Below are 26222 nucleotides of genomic sequence, written 5' to 3'. Positions count from 1 at the left end.
AACGCCTTAACTCACCTAACAAGAATCATGCAACTAAGTTTTAACTGACGAAAACCTTGAACATATAATCTACAGTTGTTCTGCGTAACAGTTATAAACATTTATCTCTGTTAGGTATAGCTATCTTTTCATTTTCATACTTCTGTTTGGATCAAATTGTGATAGTACGGTTTCTAAAGCATACTAAAAATGCATCAAACTTTTGCTAATTGTGTACTAAACTAGTCAACTTTCAAGGTATAAAGTTAAATGACATGTATGTAGTCACCTTGCATTGTGCCACTAGCATATAATCTTCTACTATATTATATGCCGTCCATTGATCCTTATATTACATTGTAGTTTCTCATCTTGTGAGTTCTCTATGCAAGGAGTAAAGGTAAATGGTGGATCAATCACATGCACAATCCACAAGGGACCTATAACCTAGTCTAATCTCCCTACATAAACAAACAAAGATTTGCCAGTATTGCTAGTGGCACACTCACTAATGTCTGCCATAGTACACTGAATTTTCTCCAATCTTTGTTATGCATGATCGACGTACAATGGTACAAGACATGACAGCAAAACCTAGTGAGTGATTAGCCTTGCAAAGACTGAAAGAGAGGGCCTTTTTGTAGGATGCAAAGGCAGAGAGTGCATAACCATTCAGGACCACTGCCTTTGGCTGCTCTGAATCTTGGAACACCAAAAGCAACCAATGCAGGGCTTGTTAAGTTGCAGGGTCGGTTAATTAGTACAAAGCAGGAAAAAAAATATATGCCTGCCTATGAAAATGCAGAATTGTCGATGATCTGATCCCTTATAATGAATGATTTATGCTGATAGTTTAGCTTTTCTAGTTAGAGACTCTTGCTGGTCCAACAAATGTGGACAATATGATTTGCCCCTCAAACCATTGTTTGGAGAACAAAAAGGAAAAAAGAAAAAAGCGAAATGATCTTCTTTCATTTGACTAAGAAACAGAAACTGTTCGAGAGAGAAAAAAAACTAAGAAACAGAAACGCCCAGCATCTATTTTTTTTCGTTTCATTGAATTTACTAGTCTGTCATATACTCCATCCTCCCATTTTAAGTACAACCATAAGTTTTTTACCTAACTTTGATTGTCCGTCTTATTTGAAAATTTTTTATAATTAGTACTTTGCTCGTGACTTATGTTTTTAATTTTTTTCAAAATTTTTTCAAATAAGACGGACGTTCAAAGTTGGACGCTGAAAACCATGATTACACTTAAAATTGAACGGAGGGAGTTACTGCTATAGTATCTAGCTCTTCACTAATCACTAGTCTCCAGCTCTTCAGTTTTGACTGAACTTCCCAGGATACTTTTTTCAGTTTCATTGAATTTAGTCTGTCCTATACAGCTATACTAGTCTAGCTACAGAAACTAAGCTCTAGAAATGCCCGAATCAATAGAAACTCTAGCTTTCTTCCGCTCAGCATTTTATAAATCGTCAATTGATGCAACCATCAGGGATGATGTTAGTAAGAGACGCTATCAGCATTGCTGCACACACGATATATGTATGAAACACAATGAGCTTGTTCACTATTAGCAATTTTTTTATATTGACGTCCAAAAATAACATGCCCAGTGAGCAAACTGACATGAAGGATAAGCAGAAACTGAAGATTGTAAAATATGACATCTAAATTCAGATTGATAAAAAAAAACTGATTCAGAAATCATAATAGGAAATGAACTACACGCCATTATTTCCCCTTTTCAACTTTTTAAACAGAAGCCAGAACGAGATTTCTGAGTACAAGTCTCGAAGCTTACAACATCTGAATATATGACGCAACCAACTTTACTAGCACAAAATGCAAGACGCGAACACTAGAACCAAACTTAGACAGACCACACCAAGTGTCATTTGAGGCATACAACAAAGGCCTCCAGAATCTAGCGTAAGATCTCTCAATGCATAGCTTGGTTTTGCTACAAAATGGTATTCAACGCCGCCGGGAGCCATCCTCATTCCCCAGTCCAAGGGATTTCTGTGCATTGGCAATTCCCTCTTCATCTGCAAGAGATGCACCAAAAGATTTAACAAGAAACGAAAAACAAATTGATGATCTACACAAGGTGGTGGGTTTTGTAGAAGTGGGCTAGATGCAGGTATCCCTGATTTCTCACACATATTATGCTGCTATAGTATACTACTCCTTCCGTCCCAAAATAACTCAGCGTAAGGATAGGATGTGACATATCCTAGGACAACAAATCCATCCTATCCTAGGCTGAGTTCTTTTGGGACGGGAGGAGTACATATTGATCTGCAAACAACAAATCAGTGAAATTAAGAATAATAAGTAATATTTGCTTATGAAATATTTTTCCCTTGGTATTTGGACAAGGACATCAATAATATATTTAACAACTATAAGCAGATTTATCTCACATAGTCCAGACATTATAGAATGCTCTAAGCTCAGTGAACAAAAGAACTTTTGGTTCCATCTGTCCCTTATTCTTAAGAATACATGGGAATTCCAAGGCAAACAAGTTACAATAAACAAAACAACAAGCAGAATAGGACCATAAAAATAAACAGGGAGCACCAGTAGCATTCATCCAATGTTATACTGCTAATAACATTTGACAGAGCTTACCCCAGAACTGTGTGAAGATCTTGAAGAAAAAGTTCACATTGCGAGAAACACTGTATGCCATCACAGGAGGAAGAGGCTTGACAAGTGTATCCACACTAAATACTCTCCGCAGAAACTGCAAAAACAGCAGTCTTCCTGTCAGATAATTCAAGAAATATGCACTGTATATTACTTACGGCAACCAAGAACTGATGAAGTCACTGAAGAGGCAATAAGTATTCAGAATAAGTAATTGTCCCCAATAAGGAAGACGTTTTATATTTATTTATTATCATGGTTCCGCTTCTATATAGGATTATAAATTGGAAGTACTGAATACAACCCATGCACAACGATTCAACATGTAATGGAGGTACTGCCACTAAGACATTAAAAACCTGTAATTGCTTATCCTGCTGCATTATCCCAAACAAATGCAGTGATATCATTTAAACTTTTAAAGTGATCCTAAATACTTAAGAGTACACCGCGGAAAAAGAATATAAGCATGTAGACAAGTACTCTTTTCCTAACAAGGTGGTTTAACATATGTTGTGTGCAATAAAAAAACACAGTTGGCTATAAACATCAAGGACCATATGTCATGGACCATGGTTGGAACTAGTGACAATGCACTGCGGTACTATGGTGTTACTATCCAAGTGGCACTTTTGCCTTTCTGGTTGCAGACCTACAAACACATATTGTGTCCATTGGGGCCAACATATGTGATTGGTGACTTTCAGGCTGTGTGAAGCGCATAGAGTTTGCACGAAACATGGATGAGTACGTCACAGCAGAATTTAGTGGACAAAAAAGGCAAAAAATCCATTCTGGGGGCTTGAGGAAAAACAGATACCTAAATGCCTGTTTTCAGGCTCTGATGATGGGATAGATCAAGTAGCAACAAAAAAAGGCGATTAGGGACTATATAATGAACAAGAGAGCATAAATTTTGATGATAATTCATAACTGCAATAAGTAGCACACAATGCATGGTAGAGTATGCAGAACATGGCCTTTCGATCTAATACAAATATACTACAACATAGTAGTGACATACTCCCTCCGTCTCATAAAAAACGAATCTAGGATTGGATCTGACACATTCTAGTACAACTAGCATGTTTCACATCAGGTTGGTTTTTTATGGGACGAAGGGAGTACATGTGATAGCATATTCGACATTATATATCAATCGCATTCTAAAGATTTTCGGGAACACGGTATTGAGAAATTAGATCATGAAATTGAAAAATGTGGATGAAGATCAATAGTTCATATCCATGCATTTCCATGAAGATGAAAACATCAAGAAGAGGGCATATACAGATTTCACCATCGTGAGGGATTAAAGGCTACATGGAATCGTGTGAATCCCTTCAGGGGATAACAGTTTATAAGTTTCTCCAGCAATCCGGTTAATCCTCCAGCTCAATTCCTGTGCTTAGGGCGGCGAGGGTACCAACAAAGTGAAATCCTGTTGTTTTGAGACAATATATTTCACATATTTTAATTTGGGCATTATTGTGTTTGTGCAAAAAGTTTCAGGTATCAATTCACCAGTCGATTGAACCAAACAAACTAATCCTGTTGTGTTTGTTTTGACGAATATTTTTCAATTTACAATTTCAATCGACATCAAGCAAGTGTATAATTCGACAACCACCAATAGCGCGACGTCACCAGATAAAGAGATAAAAAAGAAAAAAAAAAAGATTGCGTGGGGGGAGAAGAAGAAGAGAGGTGGATGGGATACCCTGGAGTTGCGCTGGAAGGAGTAGCGGAGCTCGGGGTCGATCTCGTCCTCGTCGAAGTCGTCGACGGCGAGGTCGAGGTCCTGGCGCTTGTTGCGCGGGACGTGCATGGTGGGCGTCTCGCCGGGGTTGCTGGTGACGCTCACCTTGCCCTCGCGGGACAGCCTCGCCGCCTCGTCGTCGTCCTCCGCCGCCTCCCCCGTCCTCCACGGCGCCGACGACAGCAGCTCCTTCCTCTTGCGCCCCATCCTCGCCTCGCTCCTCGACCTCGACCTCGACCTCTCCTCCTCTCCGACCTCCAAGAAGTTGCCTTGGCGAGAGAGGAAGGGGATGAGAGGAGAAGATGAGGTTGGTTTCTTCGGGCTCTCATGGGCCGGGCCGGGCTGGGCTGGGCCGTCCTCGCGTACATGGATGTATTGGGCTTTCGTGGGTCTAATCTCATGCAGGCCGCCAGCCCATTTGAGAATAAACACAGCAATGACGCTATAATCTATATGTTTTGTTAGGAAGGAGTATTGTTTTGTACCATATCGCAGGATCAAGGAGAGTAGTACCAGGGAGAGGCTACAAAAGCAGGGGTATCCAACGATGCAACTCATACCTTTCTCGGCCTTTTGGCTAAGATCAAGTGTAGTATCTGTTCTTATCAGTTTAATATCTGATATGTGGGCCATGTGCTCACTTTGATATTAAATTTATTTTTTGTGAGGGTCCACCATAGTGGCTTGCAACTAGGGCCCTCATGTGTCAACTAGGCGTTGCACTAAAGCTCAGGCTAGGCACACCCCCAACCAAATCAAATTTAAATGTTTTGTTTCAGCTTGTTGGTTGTTTCAGGTCGATTGCGTCAACCTGCACTGCCTTCCAGTGCTTTTGAACCTTTAACATCGATGGAAGAAGAAGATGCAAAGCAATGCTCATCTTTTGCCTTCGAATTTCTCCTCGTACATTTTATATCCCACCTAGAAACTTTGTACCATGGTGCAACATTCTATGATAGTATCTCTCAAATAATTTTACAGCGATTTAAGTGTGGCTATAAACGGTTTATGATCAGAGAAGGAGGGTCGGTGATTTTGACTCCGAACCCCCTAAGTCTACAGTCTCTGAAAAGCTCATCCACACGAACAGTGATGCTTGCTTCTCTTCTTTCGTAGGATTTTTTTAAAAAAAATTTCTCATGATGTTTTATTTTTCAGCTCTCTTGTCATACGCCCTCGGCGCGAATTTGTGCCAAACATCAAACATAGAGAAGAGCACGCTGTAGGAGATAAGTTGTGATCATGTTCAGGCTTACCTACTGCAACTTCTCCACGGTTAACCTCCAATGGCTTCCCGACCTAGCTCGTCAGCTAGCTTCCAAATCTCGGCTCCATGCTGCCCCTGCACTTGGGTGGCCATCTCCCTCGTCGTCTCACCACGCTCTCTCTGGCAAACACCGCCATAGCCATTCAGGCTGAGCGATTTCCTCGCCGACACCGCCATTACCGACCTCCGGATCATCAACTTAATTCGGAGCTGACAACATCTGAGGACTTGTACCTGCATGACAAGAAGCCTTGCGAGTACTGTGACGCCATTGTCCTTTCCCCGGACAGACATGGAGCAAGATATGATTAGGAACAATATCATCGGTGCTGGAAGCAGTCGTTCACTACATATCAAATTCATCACCAAATAACATTTACCATATATTTTGGAGCTCATGTGTAGAGGAATATTATATATGTTGTACAAAATTTACCTTTGTGATGTTAGAGTGTTGGGATGTGGACACGAGGAAAGCATGTTTGCAAATTGTCCACTTCACTTCGGAAGTTTGGTGCTACTATTATTGCTCCAACCAAAATTGAACTCTAAAAATGAAGAGGCGTTCTAATCACCCGAACAATGCATCCCCTCAACAGGCCACAAGAGTGGCCCGAGCTGGGCCACCATGTTAGATGTTGTGGGCCTTTAAGGTCTTCAAAAGATGGCCCTCTTCTGCTTATATCACAAAAAAAAATACACACACTCTTTCTCTCTCTCTCTCTCGATTTCATTTTTTAAGATAATGAAATAGAATATTCCGGCCCTTTGATCAAAACGAGCTACAGCTAATTATTACAAAGTTGCACTTAAAAAATAGTGTAGTTCAACAAAACATTGATATAAACTACTCTTTCTTTCTTTTTAGTATGCTAGTGTTGGTTCTTTTTTATGCATTGATATCCCAAATACTGATGATGGATTTGCAGGCCCAGGAGCGGCAGGATACCTTAATTGTCATTGATTTCTTGTCGTGATAGATAGCGATTCCTAAGCTTGGAATTAGTCTTCATAATTAGATAGCAACAGTCTAACTGGCCTTACGTCTCCTTCAGATGTTTACCAGTTAACAGATGCATGCTTCCTTTCGCTTAAACATAATTTGGCGTTAAATTAACTAACCACTGCTTAATTAACCACTTGATTCTTCATGATGCTGCACTCGTACTACTACTACTATTTGTGTTGGTTCCTTTCAGGCAATCACAAAGAGTTGTTTGCAAGCACAAGCAAGGACCGCACTGGTCATACCACTAGAAAAAAAGGCTTATCTGTTTGCTTGCAAGCCATAATTAACTGTAACCAAAACAAGACACTAGTGACCATCATTCGAATGCAACCGTCATGCTGAAAAATTAACAACAATAAAAAAAATCAGAATCAACTCTAAACTTAAGGTTTAAAATTTAATTTTAGCTGCAGCCAATAAGTTGAAGTTGAAGAGCAAACAATCAATACATTTTCATGTAATTAATACAGCGAAAAAAATTGTAATTTTTGTAGGAACTAGTTCAAATCCCCTAGTTCCTCTAAATAATCTTCTATCCAAAGAAAGATAAATCTTTCTTCGCAATGCTAGCTAGCTTTTGCGTGTTCATAAAAACAAAAAAAAGTTCATATTCAATTTCAACCAAGAGAAATGAGACTGTAATACCCGTTGCAACGACGTGTGATGACCGCAGAAAAATCTTAATCCCATCAGCACTATAAGTACAATTATTACAGCTTTAGTGGCTCGTAGAATTTGTTTGACCATGCACATCTTTTTTGACTCGCTTTTCGTTGCACGGCCCTCTAATTAATCTGTGTTTTTGCAGTGGAAATCTACTGGAGACTTACACCTTGATCATATTGATAAGAGGACGTTGCTGTCAGATGACATTTGCATCTTGGCCAGATCGCTCTGGAGTGGTTGCTTGGTCACATGTATTGTTCGTCGCATTTGTCCTGGAAAAACGTGTGATGATCTGGTGTTGTGTCACCATATTTATTGTCCAATCTTTCAGAAAAAAAACTATCATTATTCCATAAATAAAAATATTATCATTGTCATATGTTGTTGTTACTATTATCCAGAAATGGGTTAAAATGCTCATAGCAATAATGGCATATAGCAAAGTTATTTTTTAATAGATAATGAAAAGGTGGAAATAAAATTCTCTTGCCGGATAGCTGGATCAGTTAACAGATGCATAATTAAATTCTCTTGCTGGAAATCAATAACAAAGTTATTTTTTTTATAGATAATCAGTAACAAAGATAGCTGGATGGATATTGAAAAGGTGGAGATATATTCCAATTTTTTTAGAAAGAAATATATTCCAATCCGGAGTCCAACTTTTGTTTCTCTTGCTGTAGCTAGCTTGTTAATCTTTTCCTCCTATACTAGTACCAGTAATTAATTAATTATTATATCCATAACCAAGCCAATCCCCAATGGATGCAGTAGACCTTTGACCACCTCCTCTTCAAGTTAGAATCTTCTTACTAGGTGCTAAGGTTTTGACAAAACCACAAGAAAATCAAAGCTAACCTAGCTAAGCAAACTGAGAGAAAACATTTTTGAGTCCCCAAACCCAATCAAAAATCCCAAATTTTATACTCCCTTCGTTTTTTAATAGATGACGCCGTTGATTTTTTTCTTACATGTTTGACCATTCTTCTTATTCAAAAAATTTACGTAATTATAATTTATTTTGTTATGAGTTGTTTTATCACTTATAGTACTTTAAGTGTGATTTATATCTTATACATTTGCATAAAATTTTTGAATAAGACGAATGGTTAAACATATAAGAAAAAATCAACGGCGTCATCTATTAAAAAACGGAGGTAGTAGTAACAGTCAAATTCAAATTCCAAGCCGGCCCAGCACCAAGAGACCTTCTCTAGTACTCTACTGCCTTAATATTTTTCCTTTTGTATTATACTAACGCGTTTCTCTCTCCTCCCTCTCTCTGACCATTACTCTCTCTCTCTCTTTCTCTCTCCTCTTTTTTTTTTCACCAACCATCGTAATTGCTGACTTTGAGAGACAAAAAAAAAAGAAGCAAAAAAAAGAAGAAAAAGAAAAAGGAAAGAGAAGGAGACAGAAGGAGAAGGAAGCAGAGCGAGAGTAGTTGCCAGAAAACCAAACAAAAAAACAAGCCAAGAAAAGGCCACCACAGTGAGAGAGGGAAGGGAGGGAGGAGGGAGAGATCTCCTGCTGCCTCGCGATTTCCGGCGGCAAAAAGGTTCGATTTTGATCCCCGTCTCCGGATTCGCCCAGCCCCGATTTGCCCTTGCGGCGCGGCCTCGCTGGTTTCTGCAAGTGATAGAGAAAGATCCCGATTTTAACAGTGGCAGTTCGTGGCCCGCCCGCTTCTGCTTCTGGTTTTGGGCGATTCGGCGGTTGCTGGACTGGAGGGAGTCGCGGGTGCAGTGTTCTGGTTCGGATCTGAGCGGGTGTTGGGTGTTTTCAACTCTAATTCGGGCGAGCAATGAGGGTTCTTGATGCGTGACCTGATGCGGGAGGCGTATTGGGAGAAGATCTCTTGAAGTTTTTTTTTTTTTTTGGTTTTGGTTTGTTTGGGGGGTTTCCTTGGAGTGGAGTCTCTTGCCCGGATCGCCACACTCGTTCTATGGGCTGTGTCAGTTCGAAGCAATTCCATGGCGAGGAGCAGCGTGGCGGCGAGGGGAAGCCCCGGCGGCGCCCGTCTAGCAACTCTCTGAGGCGTCTTGTTAGTTACAATTCCAGCAAGAGGCATGAGCACTTTGAGGAGGAGGATGAAGAAGGTGTGGTTGTGTCAGCCACCTCCTCCAGTGCTGGACATCGTGTAGGGAATGATGTGAGCACGGCGAGGCTCATCCGGAAGCCCCCCGCGCCGGTGGTTGAGGCTGTGGCTGTGCCTGTGGCTGCATTGCCAGATGAGGCGGCTTCTGTGGCGGTTAGCGTGGTTGATGTGGAGAGGCCAGTTGCCGCGCCTGTGAATTGGAGGCGTGCTCCGAATGGCACGGCGGAGCAAGAGCCTAGGAGTGGTGGTACAAGGAGTGAGGCGAAACCGAGGATTACAGATGTTGTGCCCAATGGAGTGCAGGGGGGGCATGCGGCAGCTGGCTGGCCAAGGTGGCTCACAGAGGTCGCAGCAGAGGCAGTCCGTGGGTGGCAACCTCGGAAGGCAGAGTCTTTTGAGAAGTTGGACAAGGTTCATATCTCTATGCCGATCTTTAATTTTGTAACAAATTCACTATATTGTTTCATAAAATGTTAGGACCTTGATTTGCCATGTATATTGTGGTCCATGCTTATTAGTGGTTGAGTATCATCGCTCGCTTTATAAGTGCTTGAGTTTACCGATGGCATATGACTGTTATGAGCTAAACTAGACATGTCTCTAGAACTATTTTAGTAATGACATTCTTGATAGAGTGGTGTAGTCTGTCAACTGGATTGCAGCGATTGATGAGAATTCAAATTGCTATTGACCTACTGATTCAATGCAACTACACCTTTTCTCATCCTCACATTTAAATATTTCAGATAGGGCAAGGTACATACAGTAGTGTTTACAAAGCACGTGATCTTGAGAGTGGAAAAATTGTGGCACTTAAGAAAGTTCGGTTTGCCAACATGGACCCTGAGAGCGTGCGGTTCATGGCAAGGGAAATTCACATCTTAAGAAGACTTGATCACCCAAATGTTATTAAGCTTGAAGGTTTGGTGACGTCGCGCATGTCTAGTAGCTTGTATCTTGTATTTGAATACATGGAGCATGATCTAGCGGGACTTGCAGCTACACCTGGCATAAAGTTCACAGAGCCTCAGGTTTCCCTCTTGACATGTTCTTTGGTTTTCATTGTGTTGTCAGTTTCGATGTTGTACTCACTATGGAAAATGTCCATTTTAGGTCAAGTGTTACATGCAACAACTACTCTCTGGACTTGAACACTGTCATAATCGTGGTGTTTTGCATCGGGATATAAAGGGCGCAAATCTCCTCATTGACAACAATGGTGTTCTCAAAATAGCAGACTTTGGTCTAGCCACATTCTTTAATCCTAACCAAAAGCAACATTTGACAAGTCGTGTGGTAACATTATGGTACCGACCTCCTGAACTATTGCTGGGTGCTACTAACTATGGTGCTGCTGTTGATCTCTGGAGTGCTGGTTGCATTCTTGCGGAATTGCTGTCTGGGAAGCCTATCATGCCAGGGCGAACAGAGGTATTGTTTAGCTATTCATATTCTGGACAAACTTGCAACCTAAGATTAACACAGTATTATCTACTGAGATAATTTTGATGTTGCCTTGCATAAAGTATATCAGTATCTGCCATTTCTTGTATTGCACTTCCGGACAAACCTGAATTATGCTGGACTAAAAAAAATGAAGCTGCTGAAGGTGAATGCACCTTTGTTGAATACAGAATACTCGACACTATGAACCTTGCATTTGAGATCTTTTGATCAGTTACTATCTATCAGCTTGTAGTTTGTACAGCCAGATGTACAATTATAAATTAAAATGGTTAGCTCTAGTTTCAGTGTGATAAATAATCACTGCATATTACCAGATCTATTTTTACATGGACGAATACCAATAAAATTTAACAATATTCCACATTAAATTTCTACTTTAGTGTTGAATGGTCATATTGTTTATCATGTTTAATAATCTATGAGTTTGCGATGTTTATTTTTGTTGTCCACATTCTTTCAGGTGGAACAATTGCACAAAATATTTAAGCTTTGTGGTTCACCATCAGAGGATTTCTGGGCTAATTTGAAGTTGTCACGTGCTACAATATTCAAGCCACAACATCCTTATCGTCGATGTGTGAATGATGTATATAAGGATTTCCCTCCTCCGGCTTTAGCACTATTGGATTGTTTACTTGCTGTAGAACCTCAGAATAGGGGTACTGCTGCTTCGGCCCTTGGAAGCGAAGTAAGTTCTGGCCCTGAAATTTGTTTATTTGCATGCCTGTGCTAAGGAGAATCCATGGTCTCTCAAAAAAACATGTGGAAACACACATTATGTTAAATCTGCCTTTTGTGTCCATCTCCCTGTAAATTTCATTGTCACAATATTCGTTTGATGAGTCTTAATTATGAATCTGTTTATTGTCACTTCTCGTATGATATGTTGTTTGTGAATGGCATGGAATTATTTAGAGAAGTGAAACATCTTTTAAGTTGATATGAGCGACAACATTTTGAGCTGTTCCTTTTTACTTGATGGTAATTCATAGAGATTTGGCTATTCCTGTATAATCTACAACTGGCCTTTTTATTGTGACGCACTAATATTAACCCTTTTACCTTGGACTGTAGTTCTTCACGACAAAGCCTTATGCTTGTGATCCATCAAGTCTACCTAAATATCCTCCAAGCAAGGAATATGATGCTAAGCTTCGAGACGAGGAGGCTAGAAGGTAAACCCTGTGGAGAACTAAAGATGAATTTTGACTAGATGGAATATATGGTATCTATCTTCTTTTGCTGGCGATTTCTTTATTTGACCTAAGTTCATGTTTTGCCCACAGGCAAAGAGCAGCTGCAGCTAAAGGACATGAATCTGAAGCTGGGCGTAGAAAGCAACTTCCAGCACCAAATGGCAACAACGAATTGCAGGTAATGAAAACTTATCTTTAGATTATAAACTTCTCTTAGTATTAGATGATAATTGTCATTCTTAAGGATATCCAGAGTTGAGGGTTTTCTGACGCACTATCACTATTGAGCTTCCAAAATATTATTAATTCCTGCAGAATTTTGAAACCTTATGGGAATTCAAATACTATATGCTAGTTCCCAGTGGTTCAATGTATTCATTTAATACATAAATACATGAATTTGTGTAGTTAGTACTTGGTAGCAGTCTTGCAGAACTAATTTGTGATTCAATGTAATCGACTCTTGACTTGTTTGGAAGTTTACCAGTACAGTAGCTGCAGTTTAAACATTGCAATTAATCACATAGTTGACATTGCAAGATTGTGAAATATAAACTCTGTTGTTCTTCTTTCTCAAATGACTGCTGTTCCATATCTTTGCAGCAACGACGGGTTCAGCTTAATCCAAAAAGCAGCAGTAATAAGTTTATTCCAAAGGAGGATGCTGTCACTGGCTTCCCAATTGATCCTCCAGGAAGAGCTGGAGACAATGTTTACCCTCAGCGTGCGCCTCTGATGCATGCTGGTCGTTCATCCTCTACTCTGGGCCGATCAAGTGGCACTGATCAGAATGCTCAGAGGTTTTACACATCTCAAATTGCTGCTGCTGAGATGTCTACTGCAACTGGTGGGCAGCGAGGCAATGCCACTAAGCTGTCCTCCAACCTTGGGGAGAGTGCCAGGAGACAATATTTGAGAGAGCATCGATCTAGTTCAAGATATAGTCAACTTGCTGCTGCTGAACCCTCTGACAGACCTGAATGGACACACCAATTCCAAGAAAGACCATCATCTTCCCACCGCAAAGATGATGGGGCAGCAAATAAGGAACCTACTGTGGTAAGTTATTTTATTGTCCTATTTGGCTTCACTTGGTCTTGCCTCCTAACATCCATCAGGAGAATGATCCATAGTATTCAAGCCTTGAAAGCTGAGATAAACTTTGGGAAATTTACCCTTAAAAGCATTCTTGGAAGTTATGACCAGTGAACATGTGAGAGTATGGTTTTTATCAGGGAATGTAGAGTACATGTTACCTAAACCTCTTCACAGAATGGCCCTTTCTTATTCCTGAGAAATATCACAAATGGCCTGTGTCCTGGATATGGAGTGCACTGTTTTTTCTTTGTTCCTAATATTATGAGACATTCTCATTTATCAAGGTCAACGATCTATTTCTTACAGAAGATAGTAATGGAAAAAATGCTTCCAAAGTGCAGGATTGTATTTTTGTCATATGCTGAGAAATTAAACCTGTATGTGCAGGTGAATGGCGCTAAGAAGAGCAGGATCCACTACTCAGGACCATTAATGCCTCCTGGAGTAAACATGGAAGAAATCCTTCGAGAGCACGAGCGGCAGATCCAACAAGCTGTACGGAGGGCGCGCCTCGACATGGGAAAGGGCAAGAATCACGTCGAGAGAGACCAGTCGGAATCGCTTCTGTACACTACCCAGAATGGCAGACCGTAGGCGAAACAAACGCTCAGGATCGCGATTCAATGTGTTGTGGAGCACCCATTTCAGCCATGAAAAACAGTAGAAAGTAGCGTATGTTTCTGCGCCGTCAAAGCGGAGAGGTTTCTTTCTGCTAGATGTTCCACCCATTGCAGTGGTTTGGTTTTCACCAGCAAAAGGAAACCTGTTCCTGTAGAGATTCACCGCCTGTCCAAGCTTAGCATAGGGCGTCGAAAATATTTGCTGAAGATTTGGTTGTCCACAGCCACCAATTGTATATCTCGAGAGTATCCTCCCCTTGAAATTGATTCTTACACCTGTTTTTTGGCAGATGACAAGAGAAAAAAAAAATATAATGGAAGTACAGATCATTGGTGCCCTCTGGTGTTTACCTTGTATGTCTTGCTTTTGTTTCAGTTATTTTGTTTGTTCAACTATCCTGTTTCACTTGATCCTTGCTGATTTCTGTTTTTCTTTTTGGAGCAAAGGTAAGTCATTCCTGCTATCCTGAATGTTTACAGGCAAGTTTGGGGTCCGATCTCCATATCTACCAACACAAATAGACAAACTGAATTTTGGAAATTTGGGTAAAGCCAAAGTTGGAAACTTGGAATGAGCAATACCATAACAAGTGTTTGTAAATACTAAAATTTTGACATGAATTCAAATGTTCACCAGTTTCTTGGGGGAAATTACCAAAATATGGCAATGCAAGTAGATACTTCCCCTACCTCATAAAAAAACCAATATAGTACTAATGCGATATATTTCTAGTGCTACGAATCTGTATATATCTTTATCGAGATTCATTGTAAACTGTGTTATATTCAATCCTACATTCTTCCATTTTTAGATCGGAGAGAGTACTTCTGTTAAAAAGGGCACCCTTAGTCCTCATGGATCCCGGGTGATAAACCATTAATAGCAGAGAGAGAGAGAGAGAGAGAAACTTTTTTTTTTTTTCAGTTGAAAAAGGAAGAACACATCCGAACTCCAAACCCCAGGAATCGCCTACTCTTTGGCGCCCTCGCCGCCAAACCAAACGCCGGGAAGCGCCCCGCCATCTCCGCCGCCCCCGCCGCCGCCGTGGTGTGATGCGGCGGCGGCCGTTTGATGCGCCGACCTCCCACCTCGCCGCCCAAGCAGCACCTCCTCCGCATCCGCCGCTGCCTCCCATCCGTTTGGCGAAATGCCGCGCCCGCGCAGGAATCGCCGCCGCCCTCGCCGCCGCACCCGGCCTCCTCCCTCTCGGCCATCCTCTACTCCTGCACCGCGCGGCGCGCCCGTCGCCCCGGCGAGCTGGCCCACGCGCGCGCCGCCACTCTCGGCCTGGCCGCCCACCCGTCCGTCCTCCCCAGGCTCGCCTCCTTCTACCTAGCCCTCGCCGACCTCCCGGCCGCGCGGGCCGCCGTCGAGCAGGCGGCGGGGAAGGCGCGGGCGTTCCCCTGGAACCTGCTCATATGGGGCTACGCCGGCCGTGGGCTGTGGGAGGACGTGATCTTGTCGTACGAGAAGATGGTGGCGTGGGGCGTCGCCGCCGACAGGTTCACGTACCCGTCGGTTCTGCGTGCCTGCGGCGAGCTCCGGGAGGTCACCATTGGCCGGAACATTGAGCAGCGCATTCGGAGGTGTAGATATGGTCTGGACATGTATGTCTGGAATGCTTTGGTGGGGATGTATGCCAAGTGTGGGGAGCTGGAGGATGCCCGGAGGGTGTTTGATGGAATGGCTGTGAGAGATGTTGTCAGCTGGAATACGATGGTGTCCGCGTATGCGTCGACGGGGAAGTGGAATAAGGCATTTGAGCTTTTACAGCAGGTTCCTGGTGCAAACGTTGTCACATGGAATGCGGTTGCAGCAGGGAATTTGAAGGCGGGGAACTACGATGAAGTGATTAGGTTGGTGTCTCAGGTGAGAGGATATCATGGGACAGGGGTGGATTCTGTGACCATCGTGATTGGGCTCAAGGCGTGTGGTAGGACTGGGTATTTGAGTGTTGGTAGGGAGTTGCACGGGGTGGCTGTTCGTCTATGCTTTGATAGCCTTGAGTGCGTGGTGAATTCGTTGATAACTATGTACTCAAGATGTGGGATGATGAGCTCTGCCTGCCTTCTGTTTAGAGCATGCTCAGTTCGGAGCATCACAACCTGGAACTCACTGCTTGCAGGATTTGCATTCATGGAACAGATCGAGGAAGCTTCTTTGATTTTCAGAGAGATGATCGGTTTTGGTGTCTGTCCAAATGGTGTTACTGTCTTAACTATGCTTTCCCTTGGTGCACGGGTTGGACACCTCTGTCATGGAAGGGAGCTGCACTGCTACATCCTTAAGCATGAGCTGGATAGCTCTAAACTAATGGAAAATTCACTTGTCGACATGTACTCCAAATGTAGACAAATGGTAGTTGCACAGAGAGTGTTTGAACTGATGCAATTTCGAGACAAGCATGCCTACACATCACTGGTTTTGGGTTATGGATTGCAAAGAGAGGGACATGTATCACTGAAGCTCTTTGATGAGATGATTGTGAACAGTATAGAGCCGGACCATGTAACTTTCGTTGCAGTTCTATCAGCATGTAGCCACTCTGGGCTAGTAACTCAGGGGCAGCTACTATTTGCCAAGATGGTTTCTATATTTGGTATTGCACCAAGAGTGGAGCATTTTTCTTGCATGGTTGATTTGTACTGCCGTGAAGGTTTGCTCAAGATGGCTGAGGTGATAATTGACAACATGCCATTTCAACCAACTGCTGCAATGTTAGCAACTCTTATTGAGGCTTGCCGAATCCATGGTAATACGGAAATCGGGGATCGGGCTGCAAAGAAGTTGCTGGCTATGAGGACAAACAACCCTGGTCATTACAGATTGATTGCAAACATGTATATAGCAGCAAAATGCTGGCCAGAACTAGCTAAAGTGAGATCACTAATGAGCACCCTGGAGCTAAATATGATTCCTAGTCATTCTTTGCTGGAGTCAGAATATGACGTGTGTCCAGTCGAGCAAGATAATTTCCTGAATCATGTCACATATGGTTTGTCATCTGACCACCTGATTGATACTGATTCCTCTAGTAGCGAGGAAGTGAAGTGCAGTGAAGCTTTTGGTGGATAGTAATAGAGCAAGAATGGAATAGGTTATTTTTGGACTGCTTTTTATGTGAAGGCCATGGAACTTTCCGAAAAGTTTCAAGAGGTAACAATTCGAATTCTGATATTTATCCGCTTCATCATTAAGTAAACTAGTTTACCATACTGGACTCTATTTTGCATAGCCAAAAAAACCTTATATTTTGAGACATAGGTAGTAGCAATTTATCTGTGGTTTGTAAATTTGTATTTGAGTTGCCTAGTACAACTTTTCTTGATTTATTTCTGCGATATTCTGAACCAGGAGGATGTGAAAGAATTCAAAGAACAAGATAACCGAGGACATTATGTTTAGGGTCTAGCCAAGCAGTAGAGGCATTTAAAGAGAACTGGTAAGCCTAATAATATTCCTGCTCTTTTCATGAAGCGAAATGATCATAGCATCTAATCATTCCAGTTCACTATTTCAAATAGTATTGGGCTCTGGTGCATTATAATCCATTTACTTGCTTTGGCAGAGGTGAAGGATGTTGCGTGCGTCGCCCAAGCAGCATCTCCATCTAGCTGTGCTCCAACAACGAAGGCGTGGAGTTTGTCCATTCTGCGCCACCTGGCATCGTTGCTTCGCTCTTCATCCACGGTTGGTCTGCTCCTTCTTCCCGCTCAATGGCTGGACTGGACTCCTTTCCGGTTAAGAACGCCACGGCGATGAACATGCCATCAGAGAGCTCAGTTACCTGATGATGCTATGCTCCGGCCGCGCTGGAGAAGCTCCTCTCCGACGAGGAGTTCATGGACGCGGTGACCACGGCGTCAGCTGCAGGCTAATTACATCCACTGCGAGCTCCAATCATGTACTTGTATTATTATGTCATCACTGACACAGTGTCGCTTAACTAAATGTTCAACGGATGAATGCGACAGAATTGGGGCAGAATCGATTGATCTGAAATGCAAAATCTGACGCATGCGCATCGCAGGCACTGAATTTAACTGGAGGCTCTTCTCTTCTTCAGCTACGAAGTATTATCAACTGTTGCCTCTCCATATCACAATTACACAATTTTTATTACTGTTTAGCTGTTACCCTTTGACATGTTTCTCATTTTGCTAACGTGTTACTGTCACTGCATATGTTGATGTTCATACCTCTCCTCATCAAAACAGAATCCTAATCACACTTTTTTTCCAAGGTTTTTTTTTTGAGGAAAACTTGATAACACTTACTCAATGAAAGTTCAATTGTTTTTACTTGTCTGATATTAAGAATTAAAAAAGTGGTTTATACGTATGTACACAGCATTCACAATTGACTTGAATAAGAGGAAGGATCCGACCTATCACCTCTAGCTCTTGACTTTTACTATCTGTCCGGCGGCTAAGGAAAGACAGCTACCCTTCGCATCAAGTCGGGAATGATCTCAAAGAAAAAGAAAGCAAGGATCATTTGGCCTCTTCGATCAAATAGTAGAGGCAGTTGAAGGGAACTGATAAGCCTGCTGTTTATTTGTTGTGAAACAATATTTCCTGTTCTCTTTCATGAATGGTCATAGCAACTAATTTCTCTAGTTTGTTGGCAATGCTTAAATTGCCAGAATAATCCAGATAGAAGCATCCAATTTCATCTCAAAGCAAATGTCTCTGTTCAATCATAATATTAATTTGTATTTACTATGAGAACAAATATTGCTCAATGCTAAGTTTTATTGCAACTTATGTCACTTGTGTTCATTTCAGATTGAGGATTAAGCTGGCACAACCCTCCAGACCAAATTCCTCACTACTGAAATTTGCAGCAGTAAATGACAGCTTTTGGAATTTGCTCTTTCTCCAACTCTTTTGAAAGCTGATATCTTTCTACTTGAGATATGTAGTACCATACTATTCTTTTAGGCAGCCTAGCATACTAATAGTCAGAAATTATGACTGTTTCTCTTCTGAATGAATGCTGATGAGTTGTTCCTTTCAGATAAATTCAGAAGTAGCACGGCTTTGCCTTCACAAAACACCGGAGTTTCAGATACCAATTTTGCTACTGCTCTGGCTTCCCTCCTCTACTTAGCCACCCACACTGCTCTGGAGTTGGCAACCAAAATGGAAGCCAACACCGGCGGCGGCGGCGGCGGCAGCGGCGTCCTCGTCGTGTCACGCCGCATGATCCGGCCGGAGTTCAAGGAGCTGCCGCCGGAGCATGATACGACGGTTCACCTGACGCCGTGGGATCTCCGGCTGCTCACCGTGGAGAACATCCAGAAGGGCATCCTCCTTCCCAAGCCACCCACCGGCGGCGAGACTCTCGTCGAACACCTGGCGTCGTCGTTCGCTCGTGCACTCGGCCGCTTCTACCCCTTCGCCGGCCGCCTCGTCGTGGAAGAGGTGGATGGCGGAGCGTCGCCTGCGAGCAGCGTATCCGTCTCGCTGCGCTGCAACGACGAAGGCGCTGAGTTCGTCCACGCCGCGGCGCCCGACGTCGCCGTCGCCGACATCGCCGCCTCGCTGCACATTCCACGCGTGGTCTGGTCCTTCTTCCCGCTCAATGGAGTGGTTGCTGCACACGCCGCGACGGAATCCCTGCCGGTTCTGTCCACGCAGGTCACCGAGCTCTCTGACGGCGTGTTCATCGCCATGTCTGTCAACCACGTCGTCGGCGACGGCACCAATTTCTGGGAGTTCATGAACACATGGTCGGAGATCAGTCGAAGTAGCGGCGGCGAACTGGGCATCTCGCCATCGGCGTCGACGTCGACTTCGCGGCCTCTGGTGGTCAAGAGGTGGTTCTTGGACAACTGCACGGTGCCGATCCCTCTGCCGTTCGCCAAGCTCGAGCAGATCATCCCGCGAAGCGAGCACCAAGCGCCGGTGCAGGAATGCTTCTTCGCTTTCTCCGCGGCGAGCATAAGGAAGCTGAAGGCGAAGGCGAACGACGAGATCGCCGGCGCCGCCGTCGCCATCTCCTCCCTCCAGGCGCTGCTCGCGCTCGTGTGGCGCGCGGTTTCGCGAGCCCGCGGCCTCGCGCCGCGCCAGGAGACGGCGTACGTGGTGGTCGTCGGGTGCCGGGGACGCGTGGGCGGCATCTCGTCGGGGTACATGGGGAACGCCGTGGTGCCCGGCGCGGTGAGGCTGACGGCCGGCGAGATCATGGAGAGGGGGCTCGGGTGGACGGCGTGGCAGCTGAACAAGTACGTGGCGTCGTTCGACGAGGCGGCCATGAGGGGCGCGCTGGCGTCGTGGCCGCGGCGGCCGGACTTCTTCTCCGTCCTGAGCCTGCTCGGCGGCGCCGCCATCATCACGGGGAGCTCGCCACGGTTCGACGTGTTCGGCAACGACTTCGGGTGGGGGAGGCCGGCGACCGTGCGGAGCGGCGGCGCGAACAAGTTCGACGGGAAGGTGACGGTGTACGAGGGGCCGGACGGCGCCGGGAGCATGTCGCTGGAGGTTTGCCTGACTCCGGCGGCGCTGGCGAAGCTCGTCGCCGACGAGGAGTTCATGGGCGCGGTGACCACGCCATGAGTTGCATCCATGCATGCTTCTATTCATTGCGATTTGCGAGCTCAATTGGTTAAAAAAAAACATTCACATCGACATCATGTAATCCATTTATGTCAATTTGTCAGTAGAAAGGTGATGAATTCATCTACAGCTATAGCTGATAGATCAGAGATATCACTGGATTACCTTTTGTATCAAACAAGGATAAATCAATATGTTTGTGAAGTGAAATTTCGAATGGTTTTTAGACGAATTTGAAGGAAAATTGAAGGATGCCCACGGACGCCGAGGTCGTGGTCAGAAATGCCAGAGTTCAACCAGAGGATTCAAATGCCAGGGACTTTCTGATGATCAATCATCTTAAACTTTCATATTATCAGCTAGTAGATAGTAATTACTTCCTCCGTTTCACAATGTAAGTCATTCTAGCATTTTCCACATTCATATTGATGCTAATGAATCTATATAGATATATATGTCTAGATTCATTAGCATCAATATAAATGTGAGAAATACTAAAATGACTTACATTCTGAAACGGAGGGAGTACTGTAGATGGATTCAAATGAGCTTGCAGCTTGTGCTGAGAATAAACCAACAATCGTCTTCCTGTCATCAAGCTGTGTCCTGAACCTGAACCGTGAACCGCGGCCCATCTTCAAGCAGCCTTATCTTGGTGCATAGAACACAAAATCGATTGTAAATTGCCTTTATCGAAATTAGGATCTACGAACTTTCCAATGGTATATAACACGTCTGGTAGCAAATGCTTGTACAAATATTGCAGCAGCTGCAAATTTAGATGGTTGAGATGAGTTTCAGAACATGAATGCCGGGAACGACGGATGGCTAGAGTTGACGAGTCAACAGCCTCCTGGTGGCCCACATGCAGAAAAGTAAGTCACTGCCTCATGGGACCCAACTTGACCTTGCTAATCTGATGTACGGTAGATCACATGATGAGACAGTGTGATTAATGTCATCAACTCAACGTGAACGAAACACAAAATGGATTGTTCTTAGGCAGTTTATATTGTTTGATGTGTGCTGTTCTGAACTCCAAACCTGATTGATGCATGCATGGCACTGAACTTTCTGCAACCTATATACATGATACTATCCAGTATCCACTATTAAGTCTTTGAAATGGATTGCTAATCATTGGCTAATAGCCTAATACTCGTAACATGCTGTCGAATTAAAACATCTCCGGTTGCTGTCACAGCATGCTGCATATGCTGATATAATATCATATCATGTATATCTGATATCTCTATGCTTTGAGTCACTTTCATTATCACAACAAGAATTTCAATACACTTGTACACAAAAGTGGAAAAATGCCTGCTATTCCTACTAAGATATGTTCGTATTATAAAGATTTTTTGTAAAAAAAACAGAAAACATTCGCACAAGGGATGAAAACGACTTGCTTCAATTCTCCCCCACAGCCCAGAATCAGAAAGTATCGTGTATATATGTGACTTAACTAAATGGTTGTGCAAAAAAAATATCCAGATAGATTATGATAATATAAGCCATAACATAAATATGCAAGATCTACAATTGTATTCGCTATCAGATTAAGTGTTAAAAAATAAACTTGTCTCACTTGATGTCCATAAGCTCATCAATCAGATAAGAAGTTTGCTGCTGTTCTAAATCATCATCATCTGCTTAGCTAGAAGCTACACTCATCACTACGGTTGCAACCAAAAAATGGAAGGCAACACCGGCGGCGTTCGGGTCGTGTCACGGCGCGTGATCCGGCCGGAGTTGCCGCCGGAGCATGAGACGACGGTGCACCTGACGCCGTGGGATCTCCCTCTGCTCACCGCGGAGTACATCCAGAAGGGCGTCCTTCTGCCCAAGCCGCCCACCGGCGGCGAGCACCTCGTCGAACACCTGGCGTCGTCGTTCGCTCGCGCACTCGGCCGCTTCTACCCCTTCGCCGGCCGCCTCGCCGTGGCCGAGGTGGAGGACGGAGCGTCGCCTCCGAGCAGCATCTCCGTGTTCTTGCGCTGCAACGACGAAGGCGCTGAGTTCGTCCACGCCACGGCGCCCGACGTCGCCGTCGCCGACATCGCCGCCTCGCTGTACATTCCGCGGGTGGTCTGGTCCTTCTTCCCGCTCACCGGGCTGCTTCCCGCGGTCGCTGCGGCGGACTCCCTGCCGGTTCTTGCCGCGCAGGTCACCGAGCTCTCCGACGGCGTGTTCATCGCCATGTCGCTCAACCATGTCGTCGGCGACGGCACCAATTTCTGGGAGTTCATGAACACATGGTCGGAGATCAGTCGAAGCAGAAGCAAACTGGACATCTCGCCGTCGCCGCCGCCGCCGTCGCCGTCGCCACCTCTGGTGGTGAAGAGGTGGTTCCTGGACACCTGCCCGGTGCCGATCCCTCTGCCGTTCGCCAAGCTCGAGCACATCATCCCGCGACGCGACCACCCACCACCTCCATTGCAAGAGTGCTTCTTCGCTTTCTCCGCGGAGAGCATAAGGAAGCTCAAGGCGAAGGCGAACGGCGAGATCGCCGGCGCCGCCGCCACCATCTCCTCCCTCCAGGCCCTGCTCGCTCATGTTTGGCGCTCGGTGTCGCGAGCTCATGGCCTCGCGCCGCGCCAGGAGACGGCGTACGTACTGGTCATCGGTTGCCGGGGGCGCGTGAGCGGCATCTCGCCGGGGTACGTGGGGAACGCCGTCGTGCCCGGCGCGGTGAGGCTGACGGCCGGCGAGGTCATGGAGAGAGGGCTCGGGTGGACGGCGTGGCAGCTGAACCGCTTCGTGGCGTCGCTCGACGAGGCCGCCATGCGGGGCGCGATCGCGCCGTGGCCGCGGGCGCCGGAGTTCGCCAACTTCGCGAAGGCGGCGGGAGGCACCGCCGTCCACACGGGGAGCTCGCCGCGGTTCGACGTGTTCGGCAACGACTTCGGGTGGGGGAGGCCGGCGAGCGTGCGGAGCGGCGGCGCGAACAAGTTCGACGGCAAGGTGACGGTGTACGAGGGGCCGGGCGGTGCCGGGAGCATGTCGCTGGAGGTTTGCCTGGCTCCGGCGGCGCTGGGGAAGCTCGTCGCCGACGAGGAGTTCATGGGCGCGGTGACCACGCCGTGAGTTGCATCCATGCATGTACAAGCTACTCCCTCCGTACAAAATACTCCCTCTGTTCAATTTTAATCATCATATTTTCAAAACATAAAAATTCATATTTGATCGTCATATTAGGTGGGACTGTGACAAAAATGCTTCGTATACTGCGTTGCGTGTATGCCTTGCAGCTCTATTAATAGAAATTTTGGTCAAGCATTTTATGCAATCACAACTAATTGGACACTCAACGAGGCATGCAAGGACATGAAAGGTTGATAGTGCTATTGATGTTTATCTTGGTATTGTTGCACAAGCCGAATATAATGATAAAAAATGAACGGAGGGAGTATAACAATTTTAGGGTGGACGCCTGGACGGGTCGTATCATGGCAGTCCAGATTTATAATACTAGATAGATATCCTGCGCGTTGCTGCGGGAGAACTGTGTAATAATATAGTAGATATGAATTCCAAAAAAAATTTCTTACCTACTATATGATTTTTTTCATGTGTTTATATATCTTTGTCCCTTTATCAATTATCCATAGGTTATAAATGGTTGTGTTGTAGGTGTCTTTTGGGGGAAGAGATGTAATTTACATTCTTGATGAAGGGAGCGTATCCTATACACACAGGCCCTCGCGTGTACACACCGTGTACACCAACTAAAAATCATCACAAAAAATTCTAGGAAAATTCATACATGTACTTTCAATAGTATTACATCTACGTGCAAAGTCGCATCTTCAAATTCATTCTACATAGAGAATAACAAAAAAGATAAAATTCTGACAAAATTGCAACCTTAAAACTGTCAGATTTTTTGTTTTTTTGTTACGGCTAAAATATAATGAATTTGACGTTAAGATTTTAACCCTAGGTGTAATACAATTGAAAGTATGTGTATGATTTTTTCTAGATTTTTTGGTGACATTTTTTAGTTGGTGTGCACGTGTGTACACGTGAGGGCCTGTGTGTATAGGATATGTTGCCCTTGATGAATCATCCAAAGGCTAAAAACAATTGAGGTGATGTGAAGAGATGCAATTGAGGTGATGTGGCTTCATGAGAGAAGAGAGAATGTCATTAACTTTATAGAAAATAGGGATTAGAATATGTCTCATCCACCTAAAAAGTGTTATATTTTAGGACGAAGGGAGTACTTACTGCCCATTGTTGTCAATATCATGTACTCCTATCTCATAGGTTGTGTTTAGTTTATGAAATTGGGGAGAAGTTTGGAGAAAGTTGATAGTTTGGAAAAAAAGTTAGGAGTTTATGTGTGTAGGAAAGTTTTGGATGTGATGTGATGTGATGGAAAGTTGGGAGTTGGAGAGAAGTTTGGTGTGAACTAAACTGAGCAGAAAAATTGAGAAATTTCATCACCATGGGCGGCATGCAGAGAAAATGGTATAACCTACCATGTGAGGTGGTGGGTGGCCAGCCTTTGACAATGGAGGAGATCAGGAGATCATGGAAAATGATCTCTTAAACTATTGTTGCTTAAACTATGACAAATTTCATCACCATGCTTAGGCTATTCCTGCTTGCACAGTTGCACCAATTAGTAACCCTGCTTGCATGTTATTATAATAGTTATGGACATATTTAAATTACGCTACTGTTGCTGTTGCTTGCACAGTTGCACCAATTAGTATCACTGCTTGCATGTCATTATAATAGTTATGAATATATTTAGAAACATAATAGGATAATGAATATATGATACTCGCTTCGTCCTATAATATAATAATTTAGTATTGGATAAGACGCATCCTAATAATGCGAATTTGAACAGGCCCCTAGTACTACGAATCTAGATAAGAGGTTTGTCTAGATTCATGTATAGTACTAGAGTATTTATCATATATTGCTAGATCCTTATATTGTATAATGGAGGGAGTATATCACTTCATAAATATACCAGTTTAAATTTAAATTTAAATTCTATAACTTGCAACAAATACGTAGCACTGCACAATGCTATGGATAACCTACATTGCACATATTCTACTAGTCTAGCATCGTACGGTCTCACACACTCGCCGCGTAGCCCCAAGCGGTATCGCGTCCTCATCACGCGAAGTTGTACAGTAATGCATGATTTCGCACTTCCATTCTACGACAACCACATACTTCTATGAATCCCTTTTAAACATGTATATTTATGTAAAACCAATAAAAAGAGATATATTTTCACTTTTTTTCCTGCCCGCACACTGCGGCTTCTGTCTTACTCTTTCTGTCCCAAAATATAAAGGATTTTGAAGGGATTTGACATATCCTAATACGACGAATCTAGACTGGTATTAAAGTTTACATTTAAAGTATTAGGATATATTATATCCTTTTGAAATTTCTTATATTATGAGACAGATGGAGTACCGTCTATCATCTGACATCCTCGACCAGGCCATCGGATGACAGGGGGCGGTGCCCATGTGGTCCTTCACCGGAGACTCCCATTTTCTCCCCCGCACACAAGGGCATTCCCGTTAGTTATTAAGCAAAGATTAAAGGTTTATCACATTTTCTCATCCGCAAATTCTTAAAACACCATTAGAATGCAGGATTCAAACACTGAAACATAATAGAAATGTACCAATAAAATGTCATGCGTGTTGAATTCGGAGTATTACAGAAACCAAACCATAGAAAAGTTTCCAAACTAATGTTTGGATGATACATTAGAAAAACAAGCAGGAACTAAGGCATAACCTCGTGCTCTTTTTAATCAAAACTTTTTTATGGATTGGCTCATTATAAATGGGTGTA

At 43.8% G+C, this 26222-nt stretch overlaps 4 protein-coding genes and 1 non-coding gene across 5 annotated transcripts; 4 read left to right on the top strand and 1 right to left on the bottom strand.

Moving 5' to 3' along the window:
• Positions 1-1698: 1698 nt before the first annotated feature.
• On the bottom strand, positions 1699-4688 carry LOC127782167 (uncharacterized). The gene is made up of 3 exons (XM_052309244.1): positions 4361-4688; positions 2623-2737; positions 1699-2033 (listed from the first exon to the last, which is right to left on the bottom strand). The coding sequence occupies exons 1-3, from the start codon at positions 4604-4606 to the stop codon at positions 1963-1965; spliced, it is 432 nt and encodes a 143-aa protein (XP_052165204.1). The 5' UTR covers positions 4607-4688; the 3' UTR covers positions 1699-1962.
• Positions 4689-4955: 267 nt separating this feature from the next.
• On the top strand, positions 4956-5148 carry LOC127783428 (U2 spliceosomal RNA). Its single transcript, XR_008019331.1, has one exon. It is a non-coding gene; the product is annotated as a U2 spliceosomal RNA (small nuclear RNA).
• Positions 5149-8718: 3570 nt separating this feature from the next.
• LOC127782169 (uncharacterized) lies at positions 8719-18025 on the top strand. The gene is made up of 11 exons (XM_052309247.1): positions 8719-9850; positions 10186-10470; positions 10553-10870; positions 11367-11594; positions 11981-12081; positions 12193-12280; positions 12706-13161; positions 13588-13790; positions 15138-16977; positions 17176-17263; positions 17390-18025. Exons 1-9 carry the CDS (start codon positions 9287-9289, stop codon positions 16894-16896), a joined length of 4002 nt encoding a protein of 1333 aa, XP_052165207.1. The 5' UTR covers positions 8719-9286; the 3' UTR covers positions 16897-16977; positions 17176-17263; positions 17390-18025.
• A 678-nt stretch (positions 18026-18703) lies between these two features.
• LOC127782162 (uncharacterized acetyltransferase At3g50280-like) lies at positions 18704-20591 on the top strand. The gene has a single exon (XM_052309239.1). It carries the CDS (start codon positions 18813-18815, stop codon positions 20379-20381), a length of 1569 nt encoding a protein of 522 aa, XP_052165199.1. The 5' UTR covers positions 18704-18812; the 3' UTR covers positions 20382-20591.
• Positions 20592-21994: 1403 nt separating this feature from the next.
• On the top strand, positions 21995-23673 carry LOC127782165 (uncharacterized acetyltransferase At3g50280-like). The gene has a single exon (XM_052309242.1). The coding sequence runs from the start codon at positions 22080-22082 to the stop codon at positions 23469-23471; it is 1392 nt and encodes a 463-aa protein (XP_052165202.1). The 5' UTR covers positions 21995-22079; the 3' UTR covers positions 23472-23673.
• Positions 23674-26222: the final 2549 nt, after the last annotated feature.

Source organism: Oryza glaberrima, chromosome 8, assembly GCF_000147395.1.
Source record: "Oryza glaberrima chromosome 8, OglaRS2, whole genome shotgun sequence".
NCBI classification, from domain to species: domain Eukaryota; kingdom Viridiplantae; phylum Streptophyta; class Magnoliopsida; order Poales; family Poaceae; genus Oryza; species Oryza glaberrima.
The sequence above is the reverse complement of the archived record's forward strand: the minus strand, read 5'-3'. Positions and strand labels throughout refer to the sequence as shown.